The sequence below is a fragment of the Pleurodeles waltl genome, chromosome 11 (assembly GCF_031143425.1).
Source record: "Pleurodeles waltl isolate 20211129_DDA chromosome 11, aPleWal1.hap1.20221129, whole genome shotgun sequence".
Classification (NCBI taxonomy): Eukaryota; Metazoa; Chordata; class Amphibia; order Caudata; family Salamandridae; genus Pleurodeles; species Pleurodeles waltl.
The window spans coordinates 345,999,962-346,023,849 of record NC_090450.1 but is presented as its reverse complement, the minus strand read 5'-3'; the positions used below and the strand labels follow the sequence as shown (position 1 = coordinate 346,023,849).

At 47.5% G+C, this 23,888-nt stretch overlaps 1 protein-coding gene across 1 annotated transcript in view; it reads left to right on the top strand.

Annotated features, from left to right (window-relative positions):
* The window catches only part of ANO7 (anoctamin 7), a 2,026,240-nt gene extending 2,018,003 nt beyond the window's left edge, over positions 1-8,237 (top strand). The window contains exon 24 of the mRNA XM_069213645.1: positions 7,714-8,237. Within this exon, the coding sequence (XP_069069746.1) occupies positions 7,714-7,833 (120 nt within the window). The 3' untranslated portion in view covers positions 7,834-8,237. The remainder of the gene's footprint in view (positions 1-7,713) is intronic.
* Positions 8,238-23,888: the final 15,651 nt, after the last annotated feature.

The window sequence follows — 23,888 nt, the reverse complement described above, 5'->3', positions numbered from 1 at the left end:
GGCACCAAAAGACAAGCTGCACACAATGCAAAACCGGTCTGAATGACAGAGACTAGTCACACTCCAACTCCTCCAGGAGTGTTGCTCCAAAGTACTGCATCATGCGCTCACGACACAGCTGTGCTGGTGGGAGCGCTTTCATTCCACCTTGTTGCGGCGGGACAGCCATTGTGCAGAAAAAATAGGAACAGTAAGATGCCAACTATTATAGCCAAAGTTATTGGAAATCCCCCAAAAAAACTGGAGAATATTGAGTGGATGGCTGATGGTATTAAACCGAATATGGAGGAGAAGGTGTGAACGAAACCAGAACCAACAGCCTTAAATAAATTTGCGATTCCAGTAGTACTGGATGCATTAAATATTCGTCCCATGAGTTCACCAAAGTGTCTCTGAAAGTTGATACTTAAAAGGGACTGTTTCCGAAACAACATAAACTATTCTGGCTCGCATCCCACAACAGTCTTCACTATTGAGGAGAACATAGCTGCCCTTTGAAAGCACATGGAACGCAGGTCTAATCAAGGGGTCTGGAACTCCCTTCAAATAACAAGCCAAGTTCGCTGCAGATGCGTTACACACCCTATGCAAGGACAGCTGTTTACAAACCATCAAATGGCTGACAGAAGTCTTGCATTCACTACCGCTAGGAAAGACCTCTTTCATGCCATTGAGACATTTGTACGAGAAGGGCATCTCCCACACCTCATGGATGTAACTATCTACCAGCCTTTCATATCTGCCTACCGTAATGTGTTTTAAACAGAACCTGAATTGAAGTGTTGAAATAGGCAGATTAATGACCCAGTGTATTAATCATTCAGCAAATGGTATTTCAGCCACAGTAAAAGGCAACTTTTCTAACTTTTCAATGTTTAGCATGACATAAGTCGCTTCTTTCTTAGCCATTAGTTGTTGTTGTCGCGTTAAGTTAAATGTAGAGAATATGTCCCTTGCACTAACGTGTTACCAGGGAACACGACCTGCCTTCAGTGTTTGAAGTGTCCAACCAAACTGCATAATGGACCTTAGTTGACTCTGCCCATGATGTAAAGAAGATATATCACTTTCTATTATGTCTATTGCAGAAGAGACAATGTTATTTAAAGTGTATATCCAGTTGGGCAGGGTATTAATCTCATTATCTACAACAGCTAATGCCTTCTGTAAATTTTCCTGGTCTATTTGCCTTAAACAGGCAGCAGCTTCTTGTTGGGAAAGGTTCCAAATTTCATTATATACTTCATATAAGAAGCGCTTTCTGCGTTTTTTTCTGGGGCCTAACAGAAAGTCCTGTAAATCAGTATTATTAGACAGGAGACTGAGGTGTTCTCTAACTGCATCTAGTGAGCAACTCTTTAACCATTGCTGGCATAGTCTCCCTACACTGTATGTTGTTACTATCCCCGCATGTTCGGATAATATATAGCCATAGTCCGACCTACTAGTTCTAAACCCCCCGTATTATATTTATATTTATGACACCCAATGGTATCTATTGGCCACAATAACCACCTGCCAGGACGTGACAGTGAAACATTAAACATGCCATTCTGGACCCATTTATCGAGCTGATCTTCAGTTACATTTATATACTTTTGCCATTTATGAAATTTTGCAGGGGCAGGAATATTGCGCGTGTTCAGTTCCTTAATCCTGGCTAAGCCTAAACAAGGCGTTTGTTGTACAGTTTCATTTAAGAATATCATTTGAACAGGTATCAGGCACGCTCTAAATAAAGGTTCCTTTCCCGTATTCTAAATAAAGGTTCCTTTCCCCGTATTTTCCAATGTCTAGTTCCCCACACACTTTTTAAATCAATCGACTTCAGCCAATATTCATAGCCCTCTATAGTCAACCAGGAAACAAAGGAATCCGAATAAATACATTTCATATTTGTCAATAATATGCGTACATTTTCTATCAATGGCAATTTAGAATAATATGACTCAGCATTTTTAACATCGTGCCCAGGAAAATATGCAAACTTTTCAGAGTATGTTTTAGAACTCCCTTGTGGTGGAGTCGGACAGTGTTCCCATTGTGTGTAATTAAAAACAGTCTTTGGGGTACCTGCTCTGTGTATCAAATGGTGCCCATAATAATTATAGCAAAACATATCACTATAAGTCTCTTTAGATTAGTAAACATCTTCATTTTCAAATACAGTGTAATACTGCAATTCAATCATCATAGAATCAACGGTTTTCACATCCCAATCATCAGAAACAACTCCGGGTATTATTACATCGTTCATTGAAAGTTTAAACACATATGGTATTTGAATGACCTCTGTGGGGCCATATATATCAAATGTTACTTTATCCCAAACAATCCCAGCTGGAAATGGTATAGCGGAAATGTCCACAAAAGACAAGTCTATGCGGATCTTATGAGAAAAAAAATGTGGTTTTAGGACCTCATCCACGATTTCAACGGTTGATTTTTCTGGAAGAAAATGGCCATGTATTAATAAAAAGAATGTTATAACAAACCCAATCCAATGTAGGAAAGCCAGTACAGTCAAAGAAAGCCACAGATAGTTCCATGGAAGAATGAAGTAAGTTGCTTTAGGCCAATTTATGAGCTTACGTGCTTTCGGCAGATGTAGAAGAGGAAAATGAGTCAGAAACGGTGTTGTTGATGTCGGCAAAGTATCCAGAAGCAGTTCATGCAAAAGCTGGAGCAGTGTTTGTAGGTGGCGAACCAGTGGGTGTTTCCCGCGGTGGTTCAGAATAAATGACGCCATCCGTCTGTGTTGAAGTTGTGTCAAATCAATCAGTTATTTCTGTATTGTTTCATATCAGTGGAACTAATGCAAGATCATTTTCCACCCTCCCCAAGCTCGGAGAGGTGGCAGTCTTGCTGCTTACAACTTGTAAAGGAACTTCTTGACCAGTAGTGAGAGGGATTCGGGAACTACTGGCTGTTCCTTTTAGTCTGCTGTGCAGGATCGGCCACATGGTGTAACTTGACATTGTCGATAGATACAAAGCCGTTTTCTTTAGCACCAGCCAACGGTGGTGGAATGGCAGTTCTGGTACCTTGTATACCCAAAACTGGGACCGATGCTTGATAAGAAGGGCCAAACTCCTTTTTCTCAGCAACCTTTTCACATACTAGATCCCCAACTTTAGGACTCTAGCCTTTAGGTGTTACAGGTACATCCTTAATTCCTGTGGAGGCAGCACTGGCAGAAGCGTTGTCATCACGGAACTGTTGCCGTCCCTGTAAGACAGTGACACATTCATTTATGTCAAAGGGTGTTTCTGCCGCTTCCATGCCTGGAAATTCAAGATCTGGAACATACATTTGAGTTCCAAACAGGCACTCATATGAAGTACGACCCCACAGGGACCTTCTAGGCAGATTGTTAAGTGCTCTCTGGACTCTATACAGGTGATTAAGCCAACTATGACCCGTACGTAAGACTCTGGCTGTTAAGGATTGCTTAAATTCACGGTTTAGTCACTCCACGACACTATTTCCCTCAGGATGAAATGGAGACGAGTACTGGAGTTGGAACCCTAACGAAGCCATGGCATCCCTGAATGCCCTTGAGGTGAAAGCAGGGCCCTGGTCCGAGTGGAAAGCCGCATCTGCATCTGTACCAATAAAGACTCGCAAATCTTTAATAACAGTCCGAGCCTCAGCCGAGCGTTGTTGCCACACCCATAGAAATCTGAAGCAGGAGTCAACAGTGACTAAAATGTATTTTTGTGCACTGTTCGGTGTTAGGGGACCACAATGGTCCAAGTACACACATTGTAGTGGTTTGTTTGAAATTAGGAGGGGTGTCTGCGGTGGGGGTTTAGCAGTGGAAACTTTAATTTGTTGGCAGATGCCACAACAAAGGACATACTGCTTGGCCTCTTTGTACACACAGGGCCACCAAAAATTAGCTTGTAACAATGATATTGTAGCCGCCACACCAGCATGGGCAGATGCTGCCCCTTCATGTGCTGCTTTATTCAACTCTGATCTTATGTTTTTGTTGGAAATTTCTCGAACCCCCACACCTGGTATCTTAACCTCAGCGTTTAGGCAGCCTCCCATTCGATAGGAATACTTAGCAGGAAATGCTTTTGGATAGGGCGTACCTTCAGCTGTAGCTTTCACTGCAGCCTATATGCCCTCGTCTGGTTTCGCACCTGTAGGAAGTTGGCTCTGTATATACTATTTCAAAGTATGAAATAGTGTGCACAGAGTCCCAGGGTTCCCCTTAGAGGTAAGATAGTGGCAAAAGTAGATAATTCTAATGTTCTATTTTGTGGTAGTGTGGTCGAGCAGTAGGCTTATCAGAGGGTAGAGTTAAGCATTTGTTGTGTACACACATGCAATAAATGAGGAACACACACTCAAAGACTTACTCCAGGGCAATAGGTTTTTATATTGAAAAATATATTTTCTTAGTTTATTTTAATAACCACAGGTTCAGGATTTGCAGTAAACATTTAAATGCAAGGTACTTCACTTAGATACTTTAGGAACATTGAATAAAAGCAATATCATATACAGTCTTTGTAAAAATGGCAATAAGCTATTTTCAAAGTGGACACAGTTTAAAAATCAACAGTTCCTGGGGGAGGTAAGTAAAGGTTAGTTTAGGAGGTAAGTAAAACACTTACAAGTCTTACTCCTGGGGAATAGGCAGCCCATCATTGGGGGTTCAAGGCAACCCTAAAGTTACCACACCAGTAGCTCAAGGCCGGTCAGGTGCAGAAGTCAAAGAGGTGCCCAAAACACATAGGCGCCTATGGAGAACAGGGGTGCTCTGGTTCCAGTCTGCCAGCAGGTAAGTTCCTGCGTCCTCGTGGGGCAGACCAGGGGAGTTATGCATAGTACTGGGGGGACACAAGTAGGCACACAAAACACATCCTCAGCGGCACAGGGGCGGCTGGGTGCAGTGTGCAAAGCAGGCGTCGGGTTTCAGGCAGAAAACAATGGAGGGACCCGGGGGTCACTATAGCTGTGCAGGCAGGCACAGGGGGGGCTTCTCAGGACAGCCACCACCTGGGCAGGGCAGAGGGTCGCCTGGGGGTCACTTCTGCGCTGAGGTTCGGTTCCTTCAGGTCCTGGGGCTGCGGGTGCAGTGTTGGTTTCAGGCGTCGGGTCCCTTGTTACAGGCAGTCGCGGTCAGGGGGAGCCTCTGGATTCTCTCTGCAGGCGTCGCTGTGGGGGCTCAAGGTGGTCATCTCTGGTTACTCATAGGCTCGCAGTCGCCGGGGAGTCCTCCCTGAGGTGTTGGTTCTCTGAATGTTGAGCCGGGGGTGTCAGGTGCAGAGTGAGAAGTCTCACGCTTCCGGCGGGAAACGTGCAGTCTTTGGAAGTTGCTTCTTTGTTGCACAGAAGTAGCTGATTTTGAACAGGGCCACTGTTCACAGGACTTTCCAGGGCAGTCCTCTGAGGCTTCAGAGGTCGCTGGTCCCTGTTGGATGCGTCGCTGGGTGCAGGTTTTCGAAGTTGGAGACAGGCCCGTAGGGCTGGGGCCAAAGCAGTTGTCGTCGTCCGTCTTCTCTGCAGGCTTGTAGGTCAGCAGTCCTTCTTGTTTCTTCAGGTTGCAGGAATCTAGTTTCCTAGGATCTGGGGAGCCCCTAAATACTAAATTTAGCGGTGTGTTTAGGTCTGGGAGGACAGTAGCCAATGGCTACTGTCCTTGAGGGTGGCTACACCCTCTTTGTGCCTCCTCCCTGTGGGGAGGGAGGCACATCCCTAATCCTATTGGGGGAATCCTCCAAACTCAAGATGGAGGATTTCTCAAGGCAGGTGTCACCTCAGCTCAGGACACCTTAGGGGCTTTCCTGACTGGTGGGTGACTCCTCCTTGTTTTTCTCATTATCTCCTCCAGCCTTGCTGCCAAAAGTGGGGGCAGTGGTCAGAGGGGCGGGCATCTCCACTAGCTGGGATGCCCTGGGACGCTGTAACAAAAGGGGTGAGCCTTTGAGGCTCACCGCCAGGTGTTACAGTTCCTGCAGGGGGAGGTGAGAAGCACCTCCACCCAGTACAGGCTTTGTTCCTGGCCACAGAGTGACAAAGGCACTCTCCCCATGTGGCCAGCAACATGTCTGATTTGTGGCAGGCTGGCAAAAACTGGTCAGCCTACACTGGAAGTCGGGTATTTTTTCAGGGGGCATCTCTAAGATGCCCTCTGGGTGTATTTCACAATAAAGTGCACATTGGCATCAGTGTGCATTTATTGTGCTGAGAAGTTTGATACCAAACTTCCCAGTTTTCAGTGTAGCCATTATGGTACTGTGGAGTTCATGTTTGACAAACTCCCAGACCATATACTGTTATGGCTACCCTGCACTTACAACGTCTAAGGTTTCGCTTAGACACTGTAGGGGCATAGTGCTCATGCACCTATGCCCTCATCGGTTGGTATAGTGCACCCTGCCTTAGGGCTGTAAGGCCTGCTAGAGGGGTGACTTACCTATGCCACAGGCAGTGTGAGGTTGGCATGGCACTCTGAGGGGAGTCCCATGTCGAATTAGTCATTTTCTCCCCACCAGCACACACAAGCTGAGAGGCAGTATGCATGTGCTGAGTGAGGGGTCCCTAGGGTGGCATAAGACATGCTGCCGCCCTTAGAGACCTTCCCTGGCATCAGGGCCCTTGGTACCAGGGGTACCAGTTACAAGGGACTTACCTGAGTGCCAGGGTTCTGCCAATTGTGGAGACAAAAGTACAGTTAGGGAAAGAACACTTGTGCTGGGAGTTAGTTAGCAGGGTCCCAGCACACTTTCAAATCATAACTTAGCATCAGCAAAGGCAAAAAGTCAGGGGGTAAGCATGCCAAGGAGGCATTTCCTTACAAGACCCCACCTATCTCAACAACTGCATACACTTCCACCTACCCTCTAGGAACCACCACTTAGCCAGGCTGTCACTGGCACGCATCCCCTACATACATAAAAGAAGATCAGGAAGCTGTGCCTTCTCAAACTTTGCTCCTAAAGCATGGATAAGCATTGTGCAACACATCAGAGGCTCCTCTGCAAGAAGCTAAACCCCTAACTATTGGAGTAAGACTCAGGAAGGGGGCCCCTACCCTCCTGCGAAGCATCTGGATACCTTCACAGGTAATAAGTGTGCTATAAAATCACGCATATCATAACAAATCATAGCTGTTGTTTTAAATAGATTTAAAGGGGTCCTTTTAACTATTCAGCAGTGTTTGCCATCTAGGAACCCAGAGACTTTGTAGGCTAAGGAATTTAATGACAACTGTCACTTCATTTATAGTAAATGTTCAGGAGTGTTTGACCTAACACTTTGCTCTCCTATTCTACAAACATTCATAATTCTCAGTTCAGACAGATGAGCTGGATTACCCAGAATCACAGTTTGTCACTCAGGGAAAGCACGATAGAATCCGGAACTTCCAGTTCCAAAACCTGCAGTTTGACCAGCAGGGCACGCATTTCTCCTCTAACTGTGCATTCATTCTGATGGGGCTCTGTATTTTCAAACAAGAAGTTTTTCTTTCTTGCACGGCAAAGCCATCCCTGATGTGAAACTGAATTTAGCCACTGTAGCCTTTTGGAAAGTCTCCTGAATGCTCAAAAACCGATGATTTGATCAACCAGTCACACAGCTTAGATAACCTGTAGAATCACCGGGTGACCGATACAGTGAAGAATAAATGCTGACTGCTAAGTTTCAATGGCGGTTTAGTCGTCACCTCTTGAAACTCTCTCTGTTTTCTTTCAGCATTCAATGGCCCTTGAAGACGAAAATGATGCCGAAGATGCAGAATCTGGGATAGCGTTTGCCCAGCACCAGCAGTACAACGAACCTCTAGGCTGCCGAATCACATCATCAAACCTCTAAAGTGCTGTCTCAGAAACTGCAGAAGACAGAAGGGTGCATGCAGACTGTACTACTTGCTATGATTTCCTTCCACAGAATAGGTCTCTATACGATTCTCGAGCCAGAGCTCATGCCAACTGCATCATGGTTACCAAAAAGAGTTATCAGGTCTGCCAAGCATCTACCTCTTGGACAACTGGTATTTCTTCCTAGCCTGTCACATTTAATTGTTGTTTGCTATGATGGTATATCCCCTCACTTCCATATTCGCCTTTCTGGCTCTCATTGTTTTAACCTTGAACATTTCATAATGAGTAATACTGGCATTCTGATGCTGACCTTCGTTGTAAGTCAACTCCTAAAATAAACATGAGTGTTTCTTCACTAATCTTACCCTGATTCTTTGAAAAACATTTTAGCCTCGAGGATGAGGATTGACTATCGCTATCAGAAGAGGAGGTCGGGCTGAGACAGCAAACTCTACTTTTACATCCTGAGTTTGAGGAGCCACACGCTGCATCCTGGTTTCATTGTTCTAGCCAACTTTGATGTCCACCTCCACAAGGCTTCCTTCTCCCTTATGTAACCTGCTTCTGTCACCTCTGTGGCACTACTCCGCCAAGTCATGCCCCAGGGGTGTGCCTACACTGAGGAGCTGCTCAAGGTCAATATACAAATCGACCTGCCAGCCCTACTTTTCTAGTAAAAGGTTCTGAGTACACAATACTAAGTAGTCTAGTGACTAGGATAGTGCACAAGACAGACACAAGATGGCGTTATACATAAACAACTGAAAGAGATGTGCCCATCAAATTAAATTAAAATATCACACATTAATGGAATGCTGCAGTAACAAGGAGTTTATTGTGATAACTTGACACCTCGTGATCTTTAGTCTTTTTAATGTAATAGTGTATGTGACTGTGGCCAAATATGGACGAAACGTTGGTTTTTAATGCTCTTATTTTGTTTGTCGAGTAGGGTGGCTGTATGATTATTGTGCATTCATTTTTTTTTAATGTATTTATGAATAATTATGTGTATCACCATTTTGATTATTTATACTGCATTGGAAGGATTGCTATAAGGTAGGTTTTTTCTGGTGGAATACAATGTGTTGATGAGACAGGATATTCACTATTCTAGCTTCTATGGCACTGCACTAGTCGTTGGTGGTCCTACTATTGTGTTCTTTCATTCTGTTGAATGAATGTAGGGTTGGCAAGTGGATTTGTTTATTGTTTCTGTTTTCTCTGTCCTGTATCCCACTAAATTGGACCTGGGGGTCTTTTGTACTCCATTTGTTCAAGGGCAGCCACTCCATTGTGTACTTGCCTCTCTGACAGGGGCTAACAATGTCTGCCCCACAACGCTCCAAGCTAGGTTTTGGAACCTGGAGGCCATTTTGTTTTTTTCCATTTTACCTAATGGAAAATATGCATTTCAGCTATTAAACGAGCCACCTACAAATAACGTTTTGGTATTTTCTTCACCTCAGTGTAGTACTATCTGTGGCAGGCTTTTTGTCAATCAATCAATCAAAACAATTTATAGAGCGCGCTACTCACCTGGGAGGGTCTCAAGGCGCTGGGGGTGGGTGGGGGGGAATGAAGGGGGTGCAAGGAGGGTCACTCTTCGAACAACCATGTCTTGAGGTTCTTTCTGAAGAGCAGGAGGTATTTGGTTTTGCGAAGGTTTTGGAGGCGAGGTAGGAGAAGGACCTGCCTCCTGTGGTGGTGCGCTGGATGCGGGGGACTGTGGCTAGGGTGAGGTCGGCTGATCGGAGGTTGCGTGTGGGAGTGTGGAAGTTCACTCTTTCGTTGAGGTAGGTTGGGCAGGTGTTGTGGAGGGATTTGTGTGCGTGGATGAGGATCTTCAATGTGATTCTCTTGTCTATGGGGAGCCAGTGAAGGGATTTGAGGTGTGGTGAGATTCGTTCGTGGCAGGGGAGGCCAAGGACGAGGCGTACAGCTGTGTTCTGTATTCTCTGGAGTTTGCGTTTGAGTTTGAGTGTGGTGCCGGCGTAGAGGGCGTTACCGTAGTCAAGTCTGCTGCTGATGAATGCGTGGCTGACTGTCTTTCTGGTCTCTGGGGGAATCCATTTGAAGGATTTTTTTAGAGTGCGGAGTGTGTGGAAGCAGGAGGAGGTTAGAGCATTGATTTGCTGTGTCATGGAGAGGGAGGGGTCCAGGATGATGCCGAGGTTGCATGCGTGGTTTGCGGGGGTGGGTGAGGTCCTAGGGCGGTGGGCCACCAGGAGTCGTCCCATGTGGCTTTGTTGGGGCCGAAGATGATGATCTCGGTTTTGTTGGAGTTGAGCTTGAGGTGGTTAGTGGTCATCCAGTTGGCAGTGTCGAGGAGAGCAACGTGTAGGTTGGTTTTGGCGGTGGTGGGGTTGCGGGTGAGGGAGAGGATGAGTTGGGTGTCATCTGCGTAGGAGAGGATAGTGATTCCGTGTGCTCGGAGGATGTTGGCTAGGGGGATCATGTAGATGTTGAAGAGTGTGGGGCTGAGGGAGGACCCTTGGGGGACTCCGCAGGTGATCTTGGTAGTGTTGGAGTGGAAGGGTGGAAGGCGGACTCTCTGGGTCCGGTCAGTGAGGAAGGAGGTGAGCCAGTCTAAGGCTTTGCGGCAAATTCCTATGTTGTGGAGGCAGACGGTGTCAAAGGTTGCGGAGAGGTCTAGGAGGATGAGTGCGATGGTCTCGCCTTTGTCGAATTTGGTCCTGATGTCGTCAGTGCAAGCGATGAGGGCGGTTTCCATGCTGTGGGTCTTGCGGAACCCGGATTGTGAGGGGTCAAGAGTGTTGTTTGCTTTGAGGAAGTGGGATAGGTGGGCGTTGACTAGTTTCTCTGCAACCTTGGCGGGGAAAGGGAGGAAGGAGATAGGGCGGTAGTTGGAGAGGATCTCCGGGTCGGCTTGTTTTTTTTTTTATAGGAGAGCAGTGATTTCCGCATGCTTCCAGGGGTCTGGGTAGGTGGCGGAGTTGAAAGAGGAGTTTATTATGTTGCGAAGTATGGGGGCCATGGTTGGGCTGGCTTTGTTGTAGATGCGATGTTGGCAGGGGTTGGAGGGGGATCCGGAGTCAATGGAGTGCATGTTTTTTTCGGTTTCTTCGTGTGTGGTGGGGGTCCAGGCGGAGAGTGTGGTGGGGGGTCAAGAGTGGGGATTGGGTTGGGTGAGTGAGGGGTGTGTGTGGTGGGTGTGTGTGGTATGAAGCTGTTGTGGATGTCCAGGATTTTGTGGAGGAAGTGGTTGGAAAGGGCGTCACATAGGGGCTGTGTGTGTGTGAGGGGTCTATGTTGCTGGCTTTGAGTTTGGCAAGTTCATTAATGATGGTGAAGAGTTCTTTGCTGTTTTGAGAGTTGTTGTCAAGGCGTGTCTTGTAGTGATCTCTTTTGGCGGTGCGTATGAGTTCGTGATGGGTGCGAATGGTGGTTTTGAGGGTGGAGAAGTTGGTTGTAGAGGGTTCTAGTTGCCATATTTTCTCAGCTTAGCGGCATTTGCGCTTGGAGTCTTGGAGTTCAGGGGTGAACCATGGGGCGTCCTTGATGCTGCGGGTGGCAATGTGTTTTCTGAGGGGGGCTAGTGTGTCTGCGCAGGTGGTGATCCATTTGGAGAGGTTGTGTGCTCCTGTGTTGGGGTCGTTGGGGTGAGAGGGGGGGTTGTGGGCCAGTTGGGAGTTTAGTCGTTCTGCGGGGATCTTGTCCCACATGCGGTAGGGTGTGGTGTGTTGATGGTGGTGTGTGGGGGGTTTGGTGAAGGAGAAGTGGACACAGTGGTGGTCAGTCCAGAGGAGTTCGGTGGTGTGGGTGTAGGCTATGTGTTGGCTTGAGGTGAAAATTGTGTTGAGCGTGTGTCCTGCTGAGTGGGTGGGTGCGGTGCCCAGTTGTTTGAGTCCGAGGTTGGTGAGGTTATCTATGAGGGAGGTAGAGTTGTGGTCCTGTAGGTTTTCCAAGTGAAAGTTGAAATCACCGATGAGGATGTAGTCTGTGGAGGTGAGGGTGTGCGAGCTGATGGTGTCGGCGATGGTGTCGCAGAAGGCGGGGCATGGTCCTGGTGGTCTGTAGATTAATGTACCTCTGAGGGTGGAGTTGTTGTTGATGTGGATCAGGAAGTGCATGTGTTCTGTGTTGTTGATAGTGTCTTGGAAGTTGGTGGTGACTTTGATGGTGTCCCTGTGCAGAATGGCGATGCCACCACCTGGCCTGTGGAGGCGGTCTTTGCGTCGGAGTTTGCATCCCTTGGGGGTGGCAAAGGCTATGTCGGGTTCCGAGGAGGGGTTGGTCCAGGTTTCCGTGAGGAAGGCGATGTCAGGTGAGTGTGATGTGATGAGGTCCCAGAGTTCTATGGCATGTTTGTGAAGGGAGCGGGTGTTGAGGAGCAGGCAGTTGAGGTGGTTGTGGTGGGTGGTGTTGGTGTGGTGCATGAGGGTGTTGTTGCGGGGTGTGTTCTGGTTGTGGGTTGGTGTGCGGCGGGGTTGGCTGGTGGGGGTGGGGGCAGAGCTGGTGAGTATTGCGTTGGGGGTGTTGTGTTTGTTGAAGGTGATGTCGCTATGGTTGGTGTGTGGTGTGAGGGATGAGGAGCAGGAGAAATGACAGGTGTGGCAGGTGAAGGGGCCATGAGTGTGTGTGGGGCTGGAAGGGGTGCATGTGGGGCGGGGGCCTGGATTGAGAGAGTGGAGGGTGAGGGGGGAGTAGGTATGTCTGAGAGGACCAGGGGGATTGTCGCTGGGCGCGGTCTTGGCGCGGATGGGCGCAGATGGGCTTGCCTTTGGAAAAGGAAAAGACAGTGAGGAGGAGGGGGGAGGCGGGAGGGGCTGCAGGGGACGTAGCAGCGGGTAAAAGTGAGAGAAAAGATGGTGAGGAGGAGGGGCCGCAGGGGACGCAGCGGCGGGTAAAAGTGAGAGAAAAGACGGTGAGGAGGAGGGGGGAGGCGGGAGGGGCCGCAGAGGACGCAGCAGCGGGTGAGGGTGAAATGAAAAATACGGAGGGGAGGTGGCACGGATGGCGAAGCGGGGAGCGACCTGCCTACAGAAGCAGGGTCAAGGGTTGCTCCCTGTTACCGCGCTGCGGCTGCTATAAAATGAGGGGAGGGTGGGAGTGGCAGCTGGGACGAGGGAGGGCTTGTCAAATGGGAAGGCTGGGGGGGTGGGGCCGCAGGGGAAGGCAGCGGCGGGAAAATGGAAAAGGAAAAGACGGTGAGGAGGAGGGGGGAGGCGGGAGTGGCCACAGGGGACGCAGCAGCGGGTAAAAGTGAGAGAAAAGACGGTGAGGAGGAGGGGGGAGGCAGGAGGGACCACAGGAGACGCAGCGGCGGGTAAAAGTGAGAGAAAAGATGGTGAGGAGGAGGCGGAGGCGGGAGGGGCCGCAGGAGACACAGCGGCGGGTGAGAGTGAAAAGAAAAATACAGAGGGGAGGTGGCGCGGATGGCGGAGCGGGGAGCGACCTGCCTGCAGAAGCAGGGTCAAGGGTTGCTCCCTGTTACTGCGTCGTGGCTGCCATAAAAGGAGGGGAGGGTGGGAGTGGCAGCTGGGAGGAGGGAGGGCTTGTCGAATGGGAAGGCTGGGGGGGTGGGGCCGCAGGGGAAGGCAGCGGCGGGAAAATGGAAAAGGAAAAGACGGTGAGGAGGAGGGGGTAGGCGGGAGTGGCCGCAGGGGACGCAGCGGCGGGTAAAATTTCAGAGAGAAGACGGTGAGGAGGAGGGGGGAGGCGGGAGGGGCTGCAGGGGATGCAGCAGCAGGTAAAAGTGTGAGAAAAGACAGTGAGGAGGAGGGGGAGGCAGGAGGGGCCGCAGAGGATGCAGCAGTGGGTAAAAGTGAGAGAAAAGACGGTGAGGAGGAGGGGGAGGTGCCGCAGGGGACGCAGCGGCAGGTAAAAGTGAGAGAAAAGACGGTGAGGAGGAGGGGGGAGGCGGGTATACACAGCTGATCATTCTTCATCATTCTTTGCCTCAGTGACTGTAAAGGTTACAAGTGCTTCTTCACTAAAAACGGATGTCGATTTTCTTTCCCCAACCTTTTCTTCAAACATGCAGTTTGACCCAACTCAGAAATTTCTGCTGAATAAAGCCCCACCCCAGGTGGAAAAAAATGAAAAGGAACGTTTTTAACATATTTGTCAACTATAGATGCTGATAAAATATTAAAAGAAAGGAGGAAGAGTATTCTTTTAGACTTACTTGGATGAGAAGGACAAGAGATTAATAGGTCTCCATTCAAGGTTGAGGCCCAAGACGACCATGAAGACTGTGATGTTTTTGAGGATAGCTGTATTGGTAAAACAGCTGACAAAATAGGAGGTTGGTTGATGGTTAACACAATCTACAACCAAATTAGAGAACACCACTGAGTAGTGGGAGATCCATATTTAGAAGAGATAATTAAACCCTCAAAAGCAATAGAATAATTCATTTTCTGGGTCAAAGAGGTCAACATCGGCAAGTAGTTGGATAAAGGAAAAGAAGTGTGCTACACTAGTTCCAAAACCAATAAAGTCTTCGCAGGTATCGCCAGGAAAACTCCAGATTAATTTGTTACAGATGTGAAAGGATGTTGGCAATTTTAAAAAAACACCCGGCTCATAACAAGGAGTGTAGTATTTGCAAATGCCAGTGACACTTTGTGAGAATGTGCCGGGAAGGCAACAGAAGACAAAAAACTAAAACAGCTCAAATTTCAGAAGAAACGTCCTCGGATATAGGAAAGATATAAAAAATCAAGATGTTTACAGAGGAATGGTGTTGATAGTACAGAACTCTGCTGATATTCAAAAGGGTAAACTTCCTGTTTCTCCAAAGTGCACACTAAGGCGGTCATTCTGACCCTGGCGGTAAAAACCGCCAGGGCCGTGGTCCGCGGGAGCACCGCCAACAGGCTGGCGGTGCTCCTTTGGGCATTCTGACCGCGGCGGTACAGCCGCGGCCAGAAACGGAAAGTCGGCGGTGTACCGCAGGCTTTCCGCTGCCCAGGGGAATCCTCCATGGCGGCGCAGCTTGCTGCGCCGCCATGGGGATTCCGACCCCCATACCGCCATCCTGTTCCTGGCGGTTTCGGTCGCCAGGAACAGGATGGCGGTATGGGGTGTCGTGGGGCCCCTGGGGGCCCCTGCAGTGCCCATGCCAATGGCATGGGCACTGCAGGGGCCCCCGTAACAGGGCCCCACTTAGAATTTCAGTGTCTGCTTAGCAGACACTGAAATTCGCGACGGGTGCTACTGCACCCGTCGCACCCCTTCCACTCCTCGTGGAAGGGTGTTTCCCGCTGGGCTGGCGGGCGGCCTTTTGGCGGTCGCCCGCCAGCCCAGTGGGAAACCCAGAATGACCGCCGCGGTCTTTTGACCGCGGTACGGTCTTCTGGCGGTTCCCGCTTGGCGGGCGGCCCTAAATTTTTTTTACATTGTGTTAACCAAAATGCTTAATTTGTGCCAGTGTTTGCCAGTGCTCAGCATCAGTACTTAATTGTTAACACTGGCACTTACTCAAGAGAGTCTACCGCATGGCGATGCTGTCTGTCTATTTATGTATGGAGAGCATCAGATTAACAATGAAATACACATTTAAAAAAATTCTCTACAGTATTCAGACCATTCTTACTGCTTTAGGTGGAATGGACTTGTCTAAATTGTCAATTTATAGGAGTATTATATTTAGTAGGTAGCGTTTCCAGTGGCATGTAGCAGTGACGGCAGTTCCAGTTGGTAGTGCAAGCTACAGAAGCCTCCTGAGCAATACTCTGGGCCCTGGCCATTCTTTATTTACAAATTAAATACTGATTAACAATTATGGGGGGTTTTGATTCTCCATCCCCCATCGTTCTTAATCAAACCTTTATATCATTATTCTCATTAAATGTTTCCACACTTTCTGAGACAGATGTAAGGACAGTGACATATGATGGGAACAAGATCAGATTCCTTGGTTATTTTATGATCAATGTAAACTTCAAGAGAGAACAGCGAAATTGAAGTTCTATGTGGCAAAAAGAGATGTTTGCATTCTAGCATGGAGGGATCAGAAACTCCTGAAGATGACCCTTAACCCTTGTGCATCCAAAGCAGTAATGGTTATCACAGAAGAAGAATATGGGGCTAAAACCATTTGTTCCTTGCCGGGAGGTAATCAACAAAAAAATTGAAAGGTTGAAAGGATTTGCCCAGCAGATCAAATTCGGAAAAGATGCAAATCCAGTGAAGATGAAAAATCCAGAAATGTTTCTTTCCATGTATGTAAAGACTTACAATCATTGTTAGAGAAATTACAGAATATGAAAACAAAGTGGTCTGATTGTATAGCCTCTGGTACGAAGAAGAAAAGCAATGGTCAACTGAGAATGGTGTAGAGCTCCAGGCTCTCAACACCAACATTATAGTGGATAATCATCCTCTTCCTAAAATTAATGATTTGTTATCTATTGTGGTTGGGAAAATAAACTTTTCTACCATAGACTTGTGCAGTACTTATCATCAGGTTGATCTAGTGAAACCTTCAAGACCACTTGCTCCATTTGTGGTCTTCCACTGCAAAAGGATACAGTTTAGACGTGCCTTACCGACATCTGTGCTTCAGAGTGATGTTCCGTGTGTTCAAAGGTACAAACACCAGATGAGATGCTTTCAGGATGATGTTTTATTTTTTGAGGGATATTGGAGAGCATGGCAAAATCCTGCAAGAAGTCTGCACTAGACTGTCAAAAGGAGGTTGGTCAGGTGTTAATTGCAGACAAGTGCAATTTATTATGTGCTTAAGTGGATTATCTTGAACATACCATATGCACCAAAGGTGTAATCCAAGAGGAGACCATGGTGGATGCTTTTCACTTGGCTCCAGTTCCTGATGATAAGGACAAGCTAAGGGTTTTGGGAGTTATACAGTAAATTTGTAAGGAGCTTTGCCTTTCAAAGCAGCACTTACATAGACTGTTGTGGAAGGGTGCATATCTTATATGGAGAAGAGAACAGCGAGAAGGCTTTGACTTTATATAGAATCAGATAATTATTTCCCCTACATTACAACAATCCTCCAGTGAAGAACATTGCATTTTCCCTGTAGAAACCCGTGCTTATAGGCTAAGTGCTACTGGCAATAGCATGTGGACTGTTGCTTTTACATCCAAGACCTTTCTGATGCTGAGCGTCAATATTCAGTTATAGACAGAGAGTTATTGGCTTGTGTATGGGCGGTGGAACATAGCTGTCATTTTATCCGGAGAATAACGTTCACTCTGCTAACAGACCAAAAACCTCCTGTGCCAATACTTTCTCCAGGTCGTGAAACAGCCTCAACTGCTCAGGAAGCAAGAGTCTGTTCCAGGCAACATAAATATCTTTTTGACATCATACATACTCTGGTCAAGCTAATCAATCAGCAACTGTTTGGCAAGATTGCCGTGTATTAATGACTGGATAAGGGCGCTGGATGATGAAGAAGTGGATGTGGTTGCTTGTATCAGTGATGTGTGTGCTATCCATGATGAGAAGTGAGTGAAGACAGAAGGTTGTCTGAAATCTATAAGAGTGAAGATCTGAAACTGGTAGAGGAACATTAGCAAAGAGTGATCTAATGCCAAAGGGCTTAAAAGTACCCTCCAATCATTCTTTCAGGTTTCTCCAGAGTAAAATGTCACTGAAGGAACTATTTGTTCAAAATGATAAATGTGTATCTCCATTAAGAATGCGTGAAATCCTAATAAGCAAAAGGCCACCAAGGTCCTATCCGAGTCTCATGTTTGAGAAATCGGTTACAACAATATTTTTGGTGGACTTCCATGGATTCTGATGGCGAATATTGGGTTTGAAAATGTCAGTTTTATCTGTTTCTGACAAAAGTTGTAAGACTAAGTACAAACCCATGCATTAGTTCTCTGGCTGACCTTTGCTTAGTAATAGATAGGTCAAGATATTTAGGGACCTTTTAAGAGCTCAACCACTGGCATGAATATGCAGTGCTTCTCGCTGATTATCTCTCAAAATGGCCCAGGGTGATGTATGTTGAAAGAGTTACCTCTGCCTTGTTGTTAGATTTTCTCATGGCAGTCTTCGGCCATGAAGAATTTCTAAAATATACTGTCACTGATAACAGCGTACGATTTACCGTTACTGGCATGACTGATTTCCGTAAAAACACAGGAGAATACACTCACAAAAATGCATTGTACTATTAATAGTGCAAAGGTTAAGTTGGACGGGTTAATAAGTAATTCCAAAATTATGTTCATCTTGCCAGTGGGTGGTAATCTGTAGACTGATCTATCTAACAAAGCACCCATCACCGCAAAGTAAGGTCAAAAGCCCGCTATGATAAACTGAGGAAAACAGTTGGGTCTGATGTTGAAATTTGTGATGTGTTCAGAATTTGCATCACACGTCTGTGATGAGTGGAACAACCACCACAACTGAGGGATTGGGAAAATGATACGGACTGGTGCATGTTTACTGAGAAGGTGGTGTACGAAGGAAGAGGTTGCCCCCAGAAATGGGCGAAGATCTGGGATAGTGGAATGAACACAGAGGCAGTCCATGTATAATACTTATTGTGTCTTGAAGATAGTTCTCATCTGTTGATTACAATGCCGAAGAGGTAGGGGAGGATGCTATGGTGATCATTTCAACAAATATGGGGGATGGAGCAAGATCTTTATTTTTTTGTTAATCATTTTTATTAGGTATTTAAACATAGATGCAGTGAAATCAGCATTAGCAGTTACATTAGGATAAGCCGAATCAAGTCATTACCCACAGTCACTATATTATAGCTAGTGTGAGAATAATATATGCCACATGTAAGTGGGGTGATGAGAAGCAGATGAAAGGAAGGGAAGACCACTTTAAAAAACTGGGACAGGAATGAGTTGCAAGCATGGGAAATAATCCGTGTTGATTGACTACAGTAGCGTGGTGCGGGCACAAGGATTAATGGGCAGGGAGGGTTGCATGTTATTACTGCTGAGGGTGGGGGAGCGAGGTGGAGGGGGCTTTGTCTCTTCAGCTATTGACTGGAGTTGGAGTAGTATGATGTCCCAGGCCGGAGCAATTGGGCGTTTGCAGATTTGACGTGCTTCCTCCCAGTGCAGGGCTGAGCTTTCTGCCTTTCTCCCCAATAAGAGTGGACTGCCATTGGGAGCGAGTGGTAGAGTGAGGGGAGTGCCAGTTCATGGTGAGGAAACGTTTGACTAGTAATAGTGCAGGATTAGCAAACTGGGCTCTAACCTTCAGGGATGCCATCGCGGGTATATGTGGAGGGAAGTAGATCCCCACGTATTAAGGTTTGAGAGCTCAGTTAAGGTTGCTAGGGTGGAATGCACGTCACACCAGAAAGTGGTTATGATTGGACATGTCCATAGCATTTGTTGGAGGACTGCTGTGGGAGATTGGCACCGGGGGGGGCATGTTGGTAAGGTCATAGGGAGCATGCAAGTTAGGCATGCTGGGGTTAGGTATGCTCTGTGTAGGATAGTGTATTGAATATTTTTTAATTGAGCATTCCTGGAGACTTTTTGTGGTGACTCCAAAGCTCTAGCCCATTCTGAATCGTGGACAGGCCTTGTGAGAGGAGGCCTCTTTTTGCATGGTTAGCCCCCACTTTTTGCCTGATGTTGATGTGTTCTAGAAATCGGTAGTGCCCAGGGCCCCTGCTAATCAGGTTCCCTGAGCCAGAGCTCTTTCCCTAAATCTGTTGTGATGCTTGGCACAATTGGATACACTTTTACGTGTCACTGTAAGACCCTAGTAAATGGATTCCCCAGTACCCAGCGCATGGGATAGCATGAGTTGGCCCCTGAGGGCAGCAGCACTGATTGTGCCACCATCTAGGGCCTTGCATCCAGATGCACGCAGCACTGCCAGGGCAGGCTGAGTGTACTGAGGCAAATCTAAAAAGGCAAACTCAACATGGCCCGTCTCCCTGTGTGCCCTGTCCACCCTACACTGCATATGATATGGGCAAGTCACCCCTCTGGTAGGCCTTACAGTCCTAAGGCAGGGTTCACCATACTGTATGTGAGGGCATAATTGCATGAGCAATATGCCCCCTTTGTGTCCGTGCCAAACCTGGGACATAGTGAGTGAACAGAGCAGCCATTTTAAGTTTTAAGCACATGTACTGGACACTGGTCAAACATGAGTTCCCCAGTTACATGATGGCCACTTTGTACCCTGGGTTGTTTGGTATCAAACAACTCAGAGTATTAAATCCAAACTGGTACCAGTGTTGGATTTAACCCTAAATGTACCCAGGGCCCACCTCAGAGGTGCCCCCTGCAAAAGCTAACCTAACTGGTATAGTTGCTGACTGGTTCCATCCAGCCTGCCACTTCCAGACAGCCAATAAACAAACCTGGGGGACTCTCTGGTTTGTAAAACAATGCCCTTCCTACGTGGAGGAGCTAACACACCCTCCCTCAGGAATGTGCAACACCATGGCGGTGAGCTTCAAAGGGCTACTGCCCCTGAACCTCGAGCCTCCAGGCCTGCTGCTGGCAGCAGATGGCTTCCCCCTTTGCAAACCCCCACTTTTGGTGGGAGCAAGGGCAGGAAACCAGACAAAGGGTAGGAGGAGTGGCCTCACTGAGCATGCACCACCCCTAGGGGCTTGCAGGCAAAGTGGACCCTCCATTTAATTTTCCTCCATGTTGGATGGCAGGAAAATATCCAATAGGATTTAGGGATGTGACCCTTCCCACAGGAACTGTTCACTGGTGGGTGTAGCCACCAAAAGGTAAGTGTCCCATTGGACACTACTAGGTTCCCCCTGAAATGCCCACTAAATTCAGTATTTAATGGGCTCCCCTAGACCAAGAATTTAGATTCATCTGGAATAAAAGAAGACAGCACCAAAGAACCCGACAGGACGAGAAGAGAGGATAGAGTGCCCAGACCACCACAGCCCACTGGTAGCTGCAGTTTACATAGGGCTACTCGTCGTCATCTCCCATCCAAAAACAGATCACCAAGTAATTGATCTAGTTTCTGAAAGAAGTTCTAATTTGGTACCACTGCCACGTTGGTAAAATAGGAGAGAAGACAGGGGGACAATAATTTTGGACAATGCAATTCTATCCGTAAGGGCTCGTGGCAGTTTTTGCGAAAAGCCCATCTGCACTTTGATCCCTGTGAGGGCACCTCACAAGTTTCCCTCGAATAGGTCCTCTTCACAATGGTAGAGGGGGATTCCCAGATAAATAAACACTGTTGCAGCCAAAACCAAAGTGGACCCTCCGATTTGTATGTTGTGAGATGTTACATCACTGAGCAGTGGGAAGGCGCATGATTTTTGGCAATTGATGTTTAGCCCCGATGCAGATGCACATTTTTGGAAAGTCAATTCAATGGTGGAAGGTTCGATCAGTGTGTCTTATACGTACAGGAGGTGGTCATCTACATATAAAAATACTGAATGGGTGGAGTTGTCAGGCGAATGCCCCAGGTTTGGCATTCCCAGCGGAGCCGAAGGGCTAAGGACTAAGGGCTTCATGGCTATGGTGAATAATATTGGTGAGAGCGGGCAAACCTGTTGGGTTCCATGTTGAACTGGGAACGTGGGGGAGACTAGTTGGCCTATTCGGACTTTGGAAGTAGGATTGGTGTACGTGAGAAGTCTGGGGCCTAAACCGATTGCCCTGAGAACTTCAAAGAGGTAATCCAAGAATAAGGAATCAAAGGCCTTCTCTAGGTTTGATATTAGGGTTAGTGCCTGAGGGTATTGCATCAGGGCCTAATCCATAATGTAAAAAAGGCGTTTGATGTTATTGGATGTTCTTTGTCCAGGGATGAACCTGTTCTGATCAGTATGGACCAGGGCAAGGAGGTCTCGCAGGTAGCGATCGACCGGGATTTTTACTAGGATTTTATAGTCCACTCCTAAGATCGCTATGGGTCAGTATGATGACGGAGGGTGGTGTCACGGTCTGGCTTGAGGAGGGAGATCAAAACCAATTCCCTAAGCAATGGTGGAAGCGTTCTAGTTGTGAGGGCCTCATTAAGCAACCACTAGGCGCAGCACAAGGATGTTCGACAACTGGTCATAAAATGTGCTTGGAAGGGCATTGAGACGGCGAGTAAGATGGGCCATCCCCCTGGACGCCGCGCGGAAGGACGGACGTCGGATAACAGCAAGCGTGGAGATGGCGTTCGCGCTAGTCTGAGCTGCGCTCTGTATCTCCCACGGTTCCCCCCGCTGATGCCAGTATTGGATCAACTTTGGTTGTTTTGGCAGTGTGGAATTACCGAGCGCGCACGGATCGAGACGTGTATTATCGGCAGTTGATGGTACATTTGGTTTCTGTGCATTTTAGCAACGCTAACTTTCACCATAATCAGCAGTGGTTCAGATCAAGAAGGTAAGGACATCTGAATGCAGATTGGTCTTCAAGGAACGCCCGAGGGGGCAAGGTTAAGTCCTGTATGGGTATTCAGTGGGGTGCTGAAGGGTGCTGTTAAATTGCTAAAAAGAGAAGTTGGATATTGGCAAAAGACGATTCGAAGGATTGGTAAATCAATCGGGATCTGGCCTTGGTTTATGGCGACAGAAATGGCGCCAAAGAATGTAAGGAATATGGCAGACAAACCAGAGGGTGCACACAAGACGTGCATAGCAAAAGAAGGTAGTGATGGCCGTATGGCCAGGAAGCAGCTTACGGCAGGGTCAAGTAAGATAGGCTGTAAGGCCAGCTGCGGGCCTGGGGCTGTGAAAGACGGGAAGGACCGTTTTAGAGGGGTCCAGCCTGACAATAAGATAAGAGACAGAACCCAGAATAAACCACACACATTTATAACTGACTTCTTGACCTATGGGGACTAGGGGAGTGGCGCAGTGAGTCCTGTCCTCCTCTCTAAGGATGTCCCAACTATCGTAGAGGAGGCCCTGGGGGGGCATGCCATGGTGAGAAGGGCTTATGTGCTGGCAAAGGGCTTGCTGAGAGCAGCCTGGACTCTAATAAACCACAGGGTTGTGGGGAGGGGCGAGTAGATGAAACAAAGAACCCGAAGCGACAGGCAATGCAGTCTGAAAACCCCACCACACTCAATAGTATACAAGAACCAGAAGAAAGGGTGAAAGACACCCGCAGTTTGGTTAAAGAATGCCCTGAAACTCGTTGCGGAAAAGGGATAGAGTGGGAGAAGGAAAGGACCGCAGCGGGTGAGAATGTGGCCAAAGACTGGACATTTGAGACCAGAAAGGTGGAGAATAATGGGAAGAATATCGACTGGTCTAAGGATGGAGGAGATAAATTCTAGTCACTAACGGAGGAGTCAGAAGCAGTTAGCAGTGGATGTGATCTGAGTGAGGAGGATGGGAGTGTTTCATCGACGGCTGAGAGTTTGTCTTCAGCAGTGGGACCCACGGTGAGGCCTCAGCGGCAGCAACGTAAGCATGTAAAGTCCAGAACCGGCTCAGTTGACGTTTGAGATTCTCCAGAGGGGTGTACTGCGACGCTCAAATGGGACTACTCAGGAATTAGATTGTCGCAATCCAGGAAAGATCCCAAGTTCCCCAAAGATACGGTTCTGATTCCCAATTCAACTCCGGGTGAAAATTGCCCGGATGAGCAGATAAACAATATGGCTAGAGCAGATGCAAAAGTGCTACATTTGATAAATGGTACTGTCAGAGAACTGCAAACGGAGACACAGGCAGAGAGTCGAAGAGCCCGAATGGCCACCAAACAATTACAGGTCACAGTTCGTAAGATAGCCAAATCCTGTGCTGAAATTGAAGAGAAGTTAAATACTGTTGAGAGTCGAACCTCGGTGGTCGAGAGAGAGGTGGTGGTTCTGAAGTAGCATGTGGAGACTCAAGGTAGACAATTTACAGATGTCATGTGGAAACTGGAAGACTTTGAGAACTGGCAGAGAAGAAATAATCTACGTTTCTTGGGGATACAGGAAGGGGTAGAGGGAAATGATATTAGGGCATTCATGATTAAGTTGTTACACAGTGCCTTTCCAGAGCTTGTAAATAGGGATTGGGAGACAGAAATTCAAAGGGTCCATAGATTTCCTCTGGGTAAGCAAGGGGGTATCACAACCCTGGGTCTAAACATCCCAGAGCCATCCTGTTTTTTTTTGGTAATTTCTTGTTGA